Raw genomic sequence first — 14355 nt, 5'->3', positions numbered from 1 at the left:
CTAACTTCTGCATTTCCATTCCAAAGAAATAATAATGGACAGACACAAAAAAGAGGAGGACCATGATTGTCCAATAAGAACCCGGTTGGCAGGTGAGGTCAGAATTTTATGCTTGTAAAAACTTGACATGGCACATTTTTATGTCCAGTCACTGGACAAAAACCCATTAAATCCCAGGTATAAGTGTTTTTTTTACCAGCGGGAAAGCGATCACAGAAAACATAAACCAAACCATTTAAAATGGGAACAAATCTTTAAAAGAACGAAGACATTTTGCAAACGTAAACACAGCGACAGGTTGCCTGCCAACATGGCGGCTTCTCCGCACGTTTACATTAGTGTCAGCAAACTCGTCAAGTCTCTTACACATGACGCGCAAGACTGATTAAGTGTGAGACTAATGAAACAAAAGTGTTATTATCGCTAAACGTAGCGTAGAATGTTTTTCATTATTGACACGAGTGGCGGCCATCTTGGCGGTGAGGTGGCTCCAAACCCTGACATAGGCTTCCAAGATGGCTGCCACGCAGGCAATCCGACTTAAGGGAGCATTTTAAACTTCTAAATTTCCGACTTCTGACTTCACAACTGGAACGCACCACACAGCGTGACGGACATGTATGCTAACATGGCGGCGTCTCCAGGCCTTTAGATAATAACGGTAAACTTGTGAAGTCTCTTATGAAAACTAAAATAATAATGTCAGTCGTGTGCTTCAGAGAGGGATATGACATTCATTTTTATTATTCGTATAAATCTGCTAATTGAGGAAATGAAGTGGCGGCGTGTGGACACAGAGGCGACGGCGGTGGTGTTGAGTCGTCCTCAGGTTTATCACGAGTGTCTCACCACTGTGGAGGTTTCACTTCACTGTATGATTGATTTATTAAGCTGAGACTGCGAGAGGGTGACACGGGAGGTGAATCGGTGCTGCAGCGTAATATATCTCGTATGAGCCGGAGTCGGAGCAAACTTTCAGCGTCGACGCGACCGAGGATCTCACGCCACATCGCGGCGGGGTTAGATTTTGGTTAAAAGGACAGAAAACAACAACAACTCGAAAGTCATCGATTTGACGGCAGGTTTGAGCTCAGCTCAGCAGAAGCTTATTCCTCGATGCGTTAAAAAAAGAACGACGTGGACACAGAGCAGCGAGTCGTGTTCCGCCTCAGCTCCGGCAGCACGAACAGTTTACGTGTGATCACAACCGTGTTTCTCGCAGTTTCACGCCCGTCACTCTCTCCGTCATCACGCGTGTGTGTGTGTGTGTGTGTGTGTGTTTGTGTTTCCGCTCCGTTACACGCGGCTGTCGCCGTGAAGCGTCCCATTAATGCGACAGCGGAGCACATTTGAATGCGGATGATTGACACAACAATAACGCCGGTCGACTTTCTGCTGCTGTGGCTTCACAAATTGGAACTCACTCTGCTCCTGTAATTGATTTCTCCCGCTGTAAAAATGGCAGCTTTTAGCAAAAGAAAAAATAAGCTTCATGTCAATGAAGCTGTGTTTGTTACTGAAAGTGCACTTCCTGTTGCCAGTAGGTTGTGCTGCAAGTGACCCGGAAGTGTCTTTTTCAACAGTAAGATATACAAACTGCCAATATAGAATGAACAAATACTATAGTGACTGTTTTGGCAAACGTTTGAAAAGAGTAGTAAAAAGACGAAGTCAGTGGCTCTTATTTTGAAAGACAGGTTGAAAGGAAGTGATGTCGGGTCAGCTGGTCACTGGTTTGTGTCTCTTTACCAGGCCAACACCGTATCATCGGTCGACTTCTGGGAGGGCGGAGCTAATGGAAGTACATTAGACATTTATTTGGAATCATGAGAGCAACGAGTTTACCAAGTTTATGCAACTTAGACACGATAGAAAAATTAAAAAAACGTGCATTTAACGCACTTTCTCTGACGTCAAAAATTCCCCCAAAAAATTCTCACGAAACTTTGGAGTAAGTCCGACAAACTCTCCAAAATTCATCCCGATCTGACGACTTTTGTCTGACCGTGACCCAACTACTGGGGGCGCTATAGAGCCCTGGGGTTTTTATTACGGTTTTATTAACCCCCTCAAAAATCAAAACATCATTTAACTGTGAGTGTCTCTGTCGATGATTTAATCTGGTGACAGTAACTGTACGGAAAAATGAAAGCTTGTCTTTTATTTATCCCGATAACTTAATGAAATTCAGAAAAACAAAGGGAACGATGCGTTTCCTCGTTGTTTCAGAGGAGAAGGCGACGTTCACTTCACAGCAGACCTTCAGAACACGGACACGGGGGGGATTAGGAATCCTCCTCCGTCAGGGTTCCTTCTCTTGCCTCCGGTGTTTGATAACCCGAGAGTTTCTCGCTCGCACGCGTCCCGGTGAGTATGGAGGGATTTGAACCGTCGACCTTCCAGACACCAGTCGGCTTTCTCCGCCCTGAAGGCTTTTCGGCGGCGGCTTGTTAGAGCGGATCACAACCTCCACACTCACTCACACACGGAATAATGAAAATCCTGTGGGTATTAATTACGGCTGGGTTAAAGCTGAACACACACACACACACACACGCACACACACACACACACACACACACACACACAGGGGTTTGTACTGCTATTCTTCTCAGGACTCTGTGCTGAGTCTCATTCATTTAAACAGATTTATCAAAGTGTTAGCTCTAAACTTAATCTTTGAGAACTGATTCCTGCCTCATTAGGACCAGGTTTTGGTCTCCATGGGGACTACTGGTCCTGTCAAGGTCAGCATTTGACAGAAAAAAGGTCCTAAAGAGGTAACACGTAAATTACACTGTTAGCCTGTAAAATTAGTGGTGCTAATGTCTATTCATGTGACCTTTTTACTATTTCCTGTTTGACTAGAAGTTTTATTTTGAAAGGACATGGTGTGCATAAGGCTTGTCACGTAATCTAACTGTCATTTTTACCTGGTAGTTTATGTTGATCTGATCTGAGTCTTAAAAACGTATTGTGCTGCTTTGTTTTGCGTTTGTTAAATTAGCACGGGCAGAGTTAGCCTGTTAGCATAGCTGTCCGTCACGCTGTGTGGTGCATTTCAGTTCTTTCCATCTTATCACGATTTCACAACTGTTTAACAACTGTGACAACTGTGACAACTTGGAACTCATTTATCCCACCGTCTAAACCGAGGAGGAGGAGCCTGACAAACAACCGGAGGTGGACTCACCTGGTTGATGGCGGGGACGCCTTCTTTTCCGATGCACGGGGCCAGAGTGAGGACTGGCAGCTCCTGACCGTCCACCCTACGAGACTCCAGACAGTTCTGCCTCTGTTTGATGACACCGGATCGAGAGTCGGAATCATCCGGAACCCTGGCGGTGGACAAACGCCAAGAGGTCTTTGGTTGGTGAGCGCTAAAAACAACACTTAAAGCCCAAAACCATACAGATATATTCTATTTATTGATGTATTTACATTATTTAAAAGTATTTAAAGGAGGTGGGAAAATATCTACAATGAAGTGTCTGCAACCTGTATTCTCTTGATTGTCCATGAGGGGACGACGCCACTAGATTATGTGGGTCTATGTTAAATGAATCTACTCAGTTTATGATCTTTTTAACCACTCGTTTCAGGTCTTTAAACACATTCAGAGTTAAACAGACCATAAAGGAGGCAGTGTTTTAGGGCAGGGCTATGGTGTGATTGACAGTGAATCACTCAGCAAGCTCCACCCCTCATTCTTTCCTTTTCTGGTTTAATCATGGCACTAATACGACATCACCTTTGACCTCATTAGCTATGTCACGATATTACCGTTTATCGCTGCCCCTTTAAGGAATCCCCCAAACTCATCAGTAAAGTTTTCCTTTACAATCTCCTCCCTTTGATAAACTTTCTCTGTCTCGCGCCGTAAACTCGGGCTTAAGCTCCACGGTGTTAATTCAATCTGCTATCTCGCTCTGTTTTAATAACCCGTTAAAGGTTATTCCGCGTTAGAAGGGTCAGGTCTGTCGTCCCCCCGAGAGCGAGCCTGTTAATTCCGTTCCTGGGGATTAACGCCGGCCTCCAGTGGATAAATTGGTATTTAAGTGTGTGTGTGTGTGTGTGTGTGTGTGTGTGTGAGGACGAAATGAGATCACTTATGTGTCTTAAAGACTATTGCCTTGTTTTTGTGCTTGAAAGTAGCATTCGTGCACAAGTGTGTGTGTGTGTGTGTGTGTGTGTGCAATTAAAGGGGAAAGTTCAAAGTTGTTGTTTTTTTAAACTACGATGCAGCCCATCGACACCAATCTAAGTCTGTGTTATTGTAATTTTTTTGCTGCTTTAGACAGACTTTTCCAACAGGAAACTGAAGTTTGTAAACCACTCACTCTCCCACACCAAACCCCACAGAGAAAATTAGTGATTTTAACATCACAGCTCACAGGAGTTGTTGGTCCACTGCTGCCTCCATCACTGAGTTCAAACATTTTATTTTGTCACTTCGGCATTTGAAATCCTTTGTTCAGATTGACCTCAGTGACACAAAGTGACCACACGAGGCAGCAGTAGACCATAAGCTCCTGTCTCCCTGTGAGCTAAAATCACTGATTTTCTCTATGGGGTTTGGTGTGGGAGAGTGAGTGGTTTACAAACTCCAGTTTGCTGTTTGAAACGTCTGTCTAACAGTGAGATGAAGACATGAACATGTTCTGAAGACATTGTAGACTTAAACTGATGTAGATTTTACTAGTCGAGTCTTTTGATAAGTGGCTAAAATGTATATTCTCAACCACTCACTCTCCCACACCAAAGCCCATGGAGAAAATCCATGACTTTAACGTCACAGCACACAGGAGTTGTTGATCCACTGCTGCCTCCATCACTGAGTTCAAATGTCTTATTAAAACCTTCATTTGAATCCAGTGACAGTGAAATCGCTGACTTTCTCTATGAGGTTTGGTGTGGGAGAGTGAGTGAGTGCTTTCACTGACTTGCACTGCACCGCTGCCTCTGTGGACTTTCATCTTTTTTTTTTATTGGATCAGATTCTGTGTGAACTGTGGGGGGAAAAGTTGAGGATATTAAAGCCGAGGCACAGAATCCCGAAAGACAAGAGACGGATCAAAAACAGCATATTATTAAAAAATGGGAGCAGCAGAGGTCGATATATATTATATTCTGACATCATGTCTTTCATTTGATAAAGCTCTCTCAGACTCACTGTACAGCTACAGTAAATATACATTGGTTTTCAGCTGAATTTGTCCTCTTTTTATTTGCATGTTTTTACCTCATATATCCATTTATAATAATCATAATAATGATAATAAAAGACTTACTTGAGCTCTGGGTAAACGTTGTCTAGATACCACTGAAAAGATTTGCACTTGAGCTTTTTGCGAAGTTCCACTCGGCCTCGAACACTGATGACATAAACACACACACACACACACAAAGACAGTGAGACAGAGTTGACGTCCATGAGTCTGCAGAGGGAGGACGACGGACATGTGCGCTGTGTTTAAATGTCAGCGTTTACTTGAGTCACACTGATAAACACTGACATTTAGACTCATCTGTGAGTGTTGACGCTCTGAGCGTCTCTGTTTGTCTCGCAGTCATAAGTCACACAGTGGAGACAAATCTAACGTCCCCGACCACAGCCGGTCAGTAACCACGCCCACCAACAGTGACGTCACTAGGGTGAACAACATGACTGAAGCTGAGGCGATGTCTTAAAGGGACGCTTCGAGTTTGCCCCGAGACACGGATGAAAACTCAAACCACTCATTCTCCTCACACCAAACCTCATAGAGAAAAGCATCGATTTTAACATCACACACACAGGAGTTGTTGATCCACTGCTGCCTCCGTCACTAAGTTCAAATGTCTTATTTTGTGACATCAGAAACTCTATGTTCAGATTGACCTCAGTGACACAAAGTGACCACACGAGGCAGCAGCAGACCAGCAGCTCCTGTGTCCCTGATTATCTCTATGGGCTTTGGTGTGGGAGAGTGAGTGCTTTACAAACGTCAGTTTCCTGTTGGAAAATTCTTAATTTGATGTAAATCTTCTTTGGTTAAGTGTCTATAATCATTTTTGTCCTCTCTGGCAGCCATGAGAGTTAAAAATAAATAAATGTGAGTGTTCATGTGTGCGTTTGCTCTTACTCGCCATAGGATTTCCCTCGAGCTGCCGGGCGAGCAGAGTAGTAAAAAAGACGAAAGTCGTCCATCCACACTTCGGCTGTGCGACGCGTGTTTCTGGAACCACACACGCACACACACACACACACACACACTGTATTGGAACACAATCAGAATATACAGGAAAACATAAATGCAGTTTTAAAAGAGCCATTGTGTGGCGCTAGAGAGCCTCCACCAAGCATGAGTTATGTCCACACACTGAAAACTAAATCATCGGATTGCCCTTAAAAGTTTTCGCATTCCATAAAAAAAAAAAAAATTAAAGATGCAGGCGGGGCACCACATTTTTGCGCCATTTGCTCGAATTCACGCTCACTACCTTTCACCCATTCAGTCCCTTTCACCCCCTTTCACCCATCCACTTTTCACCCATTCATGTCTTTTCATCCATCCACTCCTTTTTACCCGTTCACTCCCTTGTCTCTCTCGTGCTAATTAGCCCAGTTTCTCTGGGCTGTGAACGATCACAGTGAAATGACAGAAATCCTCCATTAGACACACACACACACACACACACACGCAGCACACACACACACACACACACACACAGACTGTGGAGCTTTAATGAAAGAGGACGATCGCAGGCGTGTAAACGTAAACAGGCCGACAATTAAAACCTCACACATGCAGAAGGTCACGGCCTCATCGCTGTATCATCATCATCATCATTATTAGTATGATTATTAATGTTGTTATTATTATGATTATTATTGTTATTATGGTTGTTTGTGGTCACAGAAGAGACTTGAGCGACGGCTGATTAAGCAGCATCAGCATCAGCATCAGCATCAGCAGCATCACCATCAGCAGCAGCATCAGCATCAGCAGCAGCAGCAGCAGCCGCCGGGACACAAATGAGAGGCGTCTTCCTCGCAGAGCAGATGTTGCCGTGGCAACGGCCAACGGGGAGGTGAAAATGAGCAGCGTTAGTGTGGATGAGTTGGTGTGAGGTGGTGGCGTTCCGGCGGTCGTTCCGCAGCAGCAGCAGCAGGTGGGAGTGAGGGAATTCAACTCCCAACCGCAGCCACTGTGTTAATGCCTTGCTCACACGCTGAGGTTTATGAGCGAGTGAAGCCGTTTAAAGGAATAATCTTGCGAGATGAATCTGTGGCTTTCAGAGGATCCTGGGAGTTCTTCTGTGATGGAGTGGTGCAATTTTATTTTTGGGGGGAACTCTGGTGCCGCTCTGCTCGTCTCCCACTTCACTCCATCACTTCCCAGAATGCTCCTGGGTGTGTTTCTGTTTGAATAAATCAATCAAATATACCGTATTGTAACTACAGGGACTTTATTTCACTTTAAAAAACAGCATCACACGGACAAAAAAAGCAAGTACTGCAAAAGCATGTTCCAAAGATACTTCAGGAGCTGAACCTGAATATAACGAAATACTCAGCCACTAAATCCTACTTCGTCTTAAGTCTATAATAAAGATAATTTCCCTCACTCACTCTGCACCAAAGCCCATAGAGAAAAATGCCGATTTTACATCACAGAGACACAGGAGTCGTTAAATCCAGCGCTGCCTCAATAAATACGTTCAAATGTGTTATTTGGTGATTTCGGCATTTGAAATCCTTCATTCAGAATTATCCAGGTGACACAGAGTGACCACACGAGGCAGCAGAATACCAGCAGCTCCTGTGTCCCCGCCAGCTTAAATCACTGATTTTCTCTATGGGCTTTGGTGTGGGAGAGTGAGTGGTTTACAAACTTCAGTTTCCTGTTGGAAAAGTGTGTCTCACAGTGAGATAAAGACGAGATCACTGTATATAATCCAGAGTAGTTCTTTTTTAAAATAATAATCATAATCTGAATGGTCTGTTTTTCTTTTTATTGTAATTTTGGATTAATCCATTTAGACGTGATCAGTTCACACGCAGTCTGAGCACATTAGTCGTGTTAATGGATTATTGTACAGCCTGTAAACATCCTTCTGTTTGAACTCTGTGTGTGTGTGTGTGTGTGTGTGAGCACAACAGAATACAGCTTATGTTAATAGGATAATGTCCTCGCAGCTCAAAGGCTCTGAGGCAGCTGTAAATCCACTCTAACAACGACGGCAGTGCCGCGCGGTCGCAGGCTGCGTCGGGGGGGAACCCTGCGTGTTTCCACCAGTGAATCACTCGCTTTTATCATCGCTGTCGTCGCCATTATTATTATTATTATGAGTTTGTGTCTGAGTGTGAAAACACGCTGAGGGATTGGAGCAGGAAGTCTTGACACGTTTCGCAGAAAGTTGGCGGATTATCTCTGATTTTACAGCACTTGCTGTTGTTGTTGTTTTTAAAGTGCTTTTATAAATCAAGTCCCAGGTCAAATTCATTCACTATCACTCGTTTAATTCTTTCACAGAGGCAGGAATGTGTCCCTGATAAAATCCACAAAAACGCTGTCAAATTGAAGAACAAATTGAATAAACTACGTACACATCATTTAGTTCTTGTCCTTGTCAGTTGCACTGCAGCGGCTTGGAGCTCCCTCTGCTGGTGCAGTCGGGCGGTGTGTTTGCACCAAAGCGATGAGACAACGTCGTTTTATTGAGATTATGAAATGATTCTCTCTCTTAATGAATCAGACAGATTTTAAGACGATGGATGAATGAATGAATGAATGAATGAGTCGTAAAGAGTTACTTACTTGATGTACGTGTTTGCGTTGCCCTCAGGAAACACGTACGGGTGCTTCTTCCTGAACACGTGACCCACTCTGCTGCAGGGCAGGATCTCCAGACTCCCTCCACACTGCCACACCCGGAACGAGATCTCTGCACATGTTACACACAGTATTTATATTATACACACACACACACACACAGACACACACACACACACACACACAGACAGACACACACACACACTGCTGCCACTGAGTTCTTTCTTCAACATGAACTCAGCAACAGATAACTTGTCTCTCTCCTTGTGATTGTGAACTTGAAGTGTGTGCTTTTGTGTGTGTGTGTGTCTGTGTGTGTTCAGAACTCAGAGCAGAGAGAGAGAATGAGAGTAACAGAGTTTACCCCCCAAAGGACGAGAAGCTGAGAAGTTTTCTACAGACTTGTGTGTGCGTGTGTGCGTGTGTGTGTGTGTGTGTGTGTGAGAGAGAGAGTTTGATGAGGAAGAGGAGCGATGGGAGCAAAGATGAAACACTAGACAACAAAGGAGAACGAGGAGTCAGTGAGAGACTGACACAGCACAAATGATTGTGTGTGTGTGTGTGTGTGAGAGGGTGTATGTGTGTGTATGTGTGTGTGTGTGTCAGTTTGCTGCTTCTCTTAGATCAATGAAACTCTGTAAGCCTGCTTTCCTCTCCATCTCTCTCCCTCTCTCTCTGTCTCTCTCTCACACACACACACACACACACACACGCACACACACAGGTAGCGGCATGGACGCAGATGTTCCTCGTTCAATGTCAGTCTGTAAACCTTCTTTCCTCTCCTTACTCACTTCCCTCTCCTCCCTCTCCTCGCTCTCCTCCTCCTGTTGGTTGGACTCACCAAAGTTCTCTCCTCCCCAGATGTCCATGGCGGTGTCATATTTGCCGAGGTGATTGAACCAGGACCTGTCAATCACGAAGAGTCCTCCTGCAATGATGGGAGTCCTGACAGGAAGAAGAGGAGGAAGCGGAAGAAGAAGAAGAGGAGAGAGATGGAATAGTACGGTTAGCAACGAGCTAAAGTTCTTTTGGTCTGTGACATTAACTGGTTAACTGGTCCTCATGAATGGACGTCAATGCAGTGTCCTGAGAAGAATAGCTGTGTGTGTATGTGCGCGTGTGTGCGTGCGTGTGTGTGTGTGTGTGTGTGTGTGTCCCAGACGGACAGTGATTCAGTGCAGTCTCTGCAGGTTGACAAGACAGAAGCAGCACAATGACAAGAAGAGACAGTCACTCATAATAAATAAGCTGCAATCCAGCAACACACACACACACGCACTCATCACCCATCCATCTGTGAGTGTTTAACACTCGCCTCTACTAAAAAAACATGCACAAAAACTTGGCACAGCAGTAAATCTGGTCTCCTGCCACCATCTGTGACTTATGGAGTGTGTGTGTGTGTGTGTGTGTTTGCTCTGTGGTCGTTTTGACTTGTTTGTTTGTTCATCTCTTCACAGCCAATGACTCGTCAGGCATCAGTGGTTAGCTTTTTTCTTTTTGTGTGAACCTGCAGTAAATTAACTTATTCAGCAGCAGAAACACTAACATCAGTAACATCAGTGACACGAGTAACACCAGTCACATCAGTAACATGAGTAACACCAGTAACATCAGTAACATCAATGACATGAGTAACATCAATGACAAGAGTAACACCAGTAACATCAATGACATCAGTAACATTAGTAACATCACTGACATGAGTAACATCAGTAACATCAGTGACACGGTAACACCAGTAACACCAGTAACATCCGTAACATCAATGACATGAGTAACATCAGTAACATCAATGACATTAGTAACATGAATAACATGAGTAACAGCAGTAACATCAATGACATGAGTAACGCAAGTAACATCGGTGACCGCGGTTACGGTAACACCAGTAACATCAATGACATGAGTAACACCAGTAACATCAGTAACATCAATGACATCAGTAATATTAGTAACATCACTGACATCAGTAACATCAATGACATGAGTAACATCAATGACATGAGTGACATGAGTAACATGAATAACATGAGTAACATGCGTAACATGAGTAACATGCGTAACATGAGTAACATCAGTGACATGAGTAACAGCAGTAACATCAATGACATGAGTAACACAAGTAACATCAGTGACACGAGTGACACGAGTAACACCAGTAACATCAGTAACATCAATGACATGAGTAACACCAGTAACATCAGTAACATCAATGACATCAGTAATATTAGTAACATCAATGACATCAGTAACAGCAACATCAGTGACATCAGTAACAGCAACGTCAGTGACATTAGTAACATTCATCTCTTTAATCTCTCTCCTCTTGTTTTCTATTGTTTTCTATACGCAGATGAAGTGACAATGTTGTCATTATTTTTTATTTTTCTATGTTTTTTATTCTTCCCCAAGAGCTGCTCACACACACACACACACACACACACACACATACTGGGACCACATTTAGCAGCAATTAAAACTCTCCACTCAAGCTTGAAAATGGGAAGTGAAGATCCTGAGGTCAAAACGCCCACAACCAAACTTTTCTAACTATTTATTTATTCATTCTACTTTTTTTCTATCACGTGAACACAAACACAAATCTTCTTTAGTTTCCACTCGTATCTTTGATTGTTTTACATTACATACTGTGTACATGCAGTGATAATATACGTGTGTGTGTGTGTGTGTGTGAGAGTTACTTGATGGGCTGGGTGGGGTCGGCGCGGCTAGCCCTCTGCTCCGGCGACAGCTGCTCCCACTTAAAATGGAGACTCCAGTCGAAACCTGAGAGAAAGAACAGACGGTGCAGAAACATCGTTTATATTTAGAGACGCGGGAAACGTCTTTATTTAGAGTTTTCATTTTACTGGAAACACACAAACGATACTGATATTAAAGGGACATCCCGTCAGAATCAGCATTCTAAAATCATTTTACTGGTTTTTAAAGAGTCTTAATGGTTGTTTATCATATGTCTTATTTTGTTTGTTTGTTTGCTTGCTTATTTGTATCATTATGTAATAAATTATGATAATAAGTGTCTGATCGTCATATTTGCTGATGACGACGGCGTATTTATTGGTCATCATGTGACCTGATGCATCTCAAATAAACATTTAATGTTACATTCATAATTTTATTGTCTTTTCATGTATTTCTACATATATATATACATATATAATTACCATTTAAAGGAGACGCTGTAACTGCATTCTCACCCCCTATCTGTGTGTGTGTGTGTGTGTGTGTGTGTGTGTGGATCAATGAAAGTCCATTTTATTCTCATCTTTCTATACGATGAGCGACGACTTCATCTATAATTAAAATGTCCTTTGTGAGCCAAACTATCATCATCGATCCTCGCGTGTGTGTGTGTGTCTGTGAGTGTGTGTGGGACAGGTCTATTATCGGCATTGATTGGCAGACTGTTGTTACCAAGAGACAAAGATTGGACCAGCTAATGGAAAGAGAGCGGGATGATGATGATGGTGATGATGATGAAGATCTTATAGGAAAGTGGCTTCAGAGAAAGTGAAGGTGTGAGTGAAGGAACATCATCATCATCATCACCCTCATCAGGAACGTTGATGTTTCCTGGCCAACTTAACTTGGTGGGCGGAGTGTGATGCCGTACCAATGTGACGTCAACAGACAACCAACTTTGTCTTACTGCGCTACTATGCCGAAATCTTCGCTACTATGTTATCCTGTTATTTCAATTTCAAATACCATGTAACACGTTACCATTTTGCTAACAATGCCTACACTTACCCCTAAGGCAAAGAACACAGGCTCATAATCCAAGTAATACCAGGTCAGAACAAGACCAAAAATACAAAGACCCTCAGAAAAGTGCTTTTGTTCGAGGTTCACAGCACGAAGTACAGGTTCATGAACTCCCCACGAGGGTTGTTTTTGTAAAGGAAACAGAAACTGAAGGAACCTCAAGGCCGCGTCCTTCTTCTCAGACCCAAACATCTCCACACTCACCTCCACGCAGGTCGGCAGAGGCCGCCACGTAGGCAAACGTGTCCATGTTGATGATGTCGATGACCGGGCTGACCACACGGGTCGCATCCTGGACACAAACACAAACACATTCACATTCACGTCATCTACGAGCTAGATGTTGAAAAGGGGAAAAGGAAAATGACAAAGAGGGAAAAAGGTGAACGTGTTCCCGCGAGCAGATCATCGAATTATATCCCAGTAAATGAGATTTTCAGTCCCGGCGTGTGAAACAGACTGTGTATCCCAAGGTCGTTATATTGCAGCGCATTGAAAGGAATCTGAGTCATTCAACGGCGATCATGCACACAACACATTCACCGAGGTGAGAGCGACCTCCGCCTCCGCTCGCTTTCAATTCAGCTGCATTTTATTCACCTCAGCCGCGTTAATGGAAATAAGAAATAATGAACGTTCTTGCCAAAGAATCAATCAGACGAGGAGATGGTAATTCAACACTGTTCACTTATTTTGAGTTTTCCACTTTATTATTTTCAATGTATTTACGTAACAAAAGAGTTGAAGAATGATGTCACACGTCCTTCATGTCAGAGTGGACGTTAATGTCAATACTAGACGTCGACTGATTGGATATTTGACAACCTGTCGTTTACCCGTCGCGCAAATTACAAATCCACTTTTAACAAAAAATGTGTGTCAACAATCGAGCTGCTATATCATGATGTCAGTGAGTATTTGCACTGGGGCCTGAGCCTCTGCGCTAATGTGTTACCATTACGATGTTTCAATGGCAAATAACACTGTTTATGTTGTGTGATATATCGTGTCGGAAGGAGGTGGATTTAAAACTTGTAAAGTAATAGCAACCTTGTAAATCCCGACATAGGCTTCCAAGATGGCTGCCAATTGCGTCAATCGTAAAAAAAAAAACAAAAAAAACACACTTTGCTACTTTTATTGTTAACTGCACTTTCGTCTTATTTATTTAAGTAGATCAGGCGCACACATAGAAATGGAGTGGCTAACATGTTGCTACACTGTTTTCATAGGCAAAATACCACATAGAGCGCTGTTATCATATTGCTTACAATGGCTAACAGTGGCTAGCCAAAGATAAGCTTGCATTCATGTTTTTTTTTCTTCCAACTTCTCAACTGGAACGCGGTCAACTCAGAGGAGACGTTACTTCCGATTCCGTCTTCCAACATAAATGGAACGCACAATAACTCAGTGACTCTATTTAGATACAAGCTGTCAAAGTTAGCTTGAGATTGACTTACAATAATGAAAATCAAGATAGTTAAAAGTTCAAAGTACAGTATGTCAGACAGAAAAATGCTGGGTCTGCAACGTGCCCGAGTGGCTACGAGGTGCCTTCAATGAGCGTCAGAAATGTCATCACATCTGTCAAGGAGGGGCTGAAACTCTAAGACTAAGACTTCTCTGGAAGATGTTTACTGACGTTTTAAAATGGTACACGGTCTGTATACAGGGATTGTCTGTCTTGCCCAAGGACATGTCAGCAAGTAGACTCTCATAGCCGGGAATCAAACCTGCA

At 43.2% G+C, this 14355-nt stretch overlaps 1 protein-coding gene across 1 annotated transcript in view; it reads right to left on the bottom strand.

Moving 5' to 3' along the window:
• Positions 1-14355, bottom strand: part of galnt14 (UDP-N-acetyl-alpha-D-galactosamine:polypeptide N-acetylgalactosaminyltransferase 14 (GalNAc-T14)) — an 89595-nt gene that overhangs the window by 3321 nt on the left and 71919 nt on the right. The window contains exons 7-13 of the mRNA XM_044049888.1: positions 12819-12906; positions 11528-11612; positions 9664-9767; positions 8805-8931; positions 6126-6218; positions 5292-5375; positions 3194-3338 (exon numbers count right to left, since the gene is read on the bottom strand). Coding sequence (XP_043905823.1) covers positions 3194-3338; positions 5292-5375; positions 6126-6218; positions 8805-8931; positions 9664-9767; positions 11528-11612; positions 12819-12906 — 726 coding nt within the window. The remainder of the gene's footprint in view (positions 1-3193; positions 3339-5291; positions 5376-6125; positions 6219-8804; positions 8932-9663; positions 9768-11527; positions 11613-12818; positions 12907-14355) is intronic.

The sequence above is a fragment of the Solea senegalensis genome, linkage group LG17 (assembly GCF_019176455.1).
Source record: "Solea senegalensis isolate Sse05_10M linkage group LG17, IFAPA_SoseM_1, whole genome shotgun sequence".
Lineage (NCBI taxonomy): Eukaryota > Metazoa > Chordata > Actinopteri > Pleuronectiformes > Soleidae > Solea > Solea senegalensis.
Note: the sequence above shows the minus strand (reverse complement) of the source record. Positions and strands in the feature narration are given on the sequence as shown.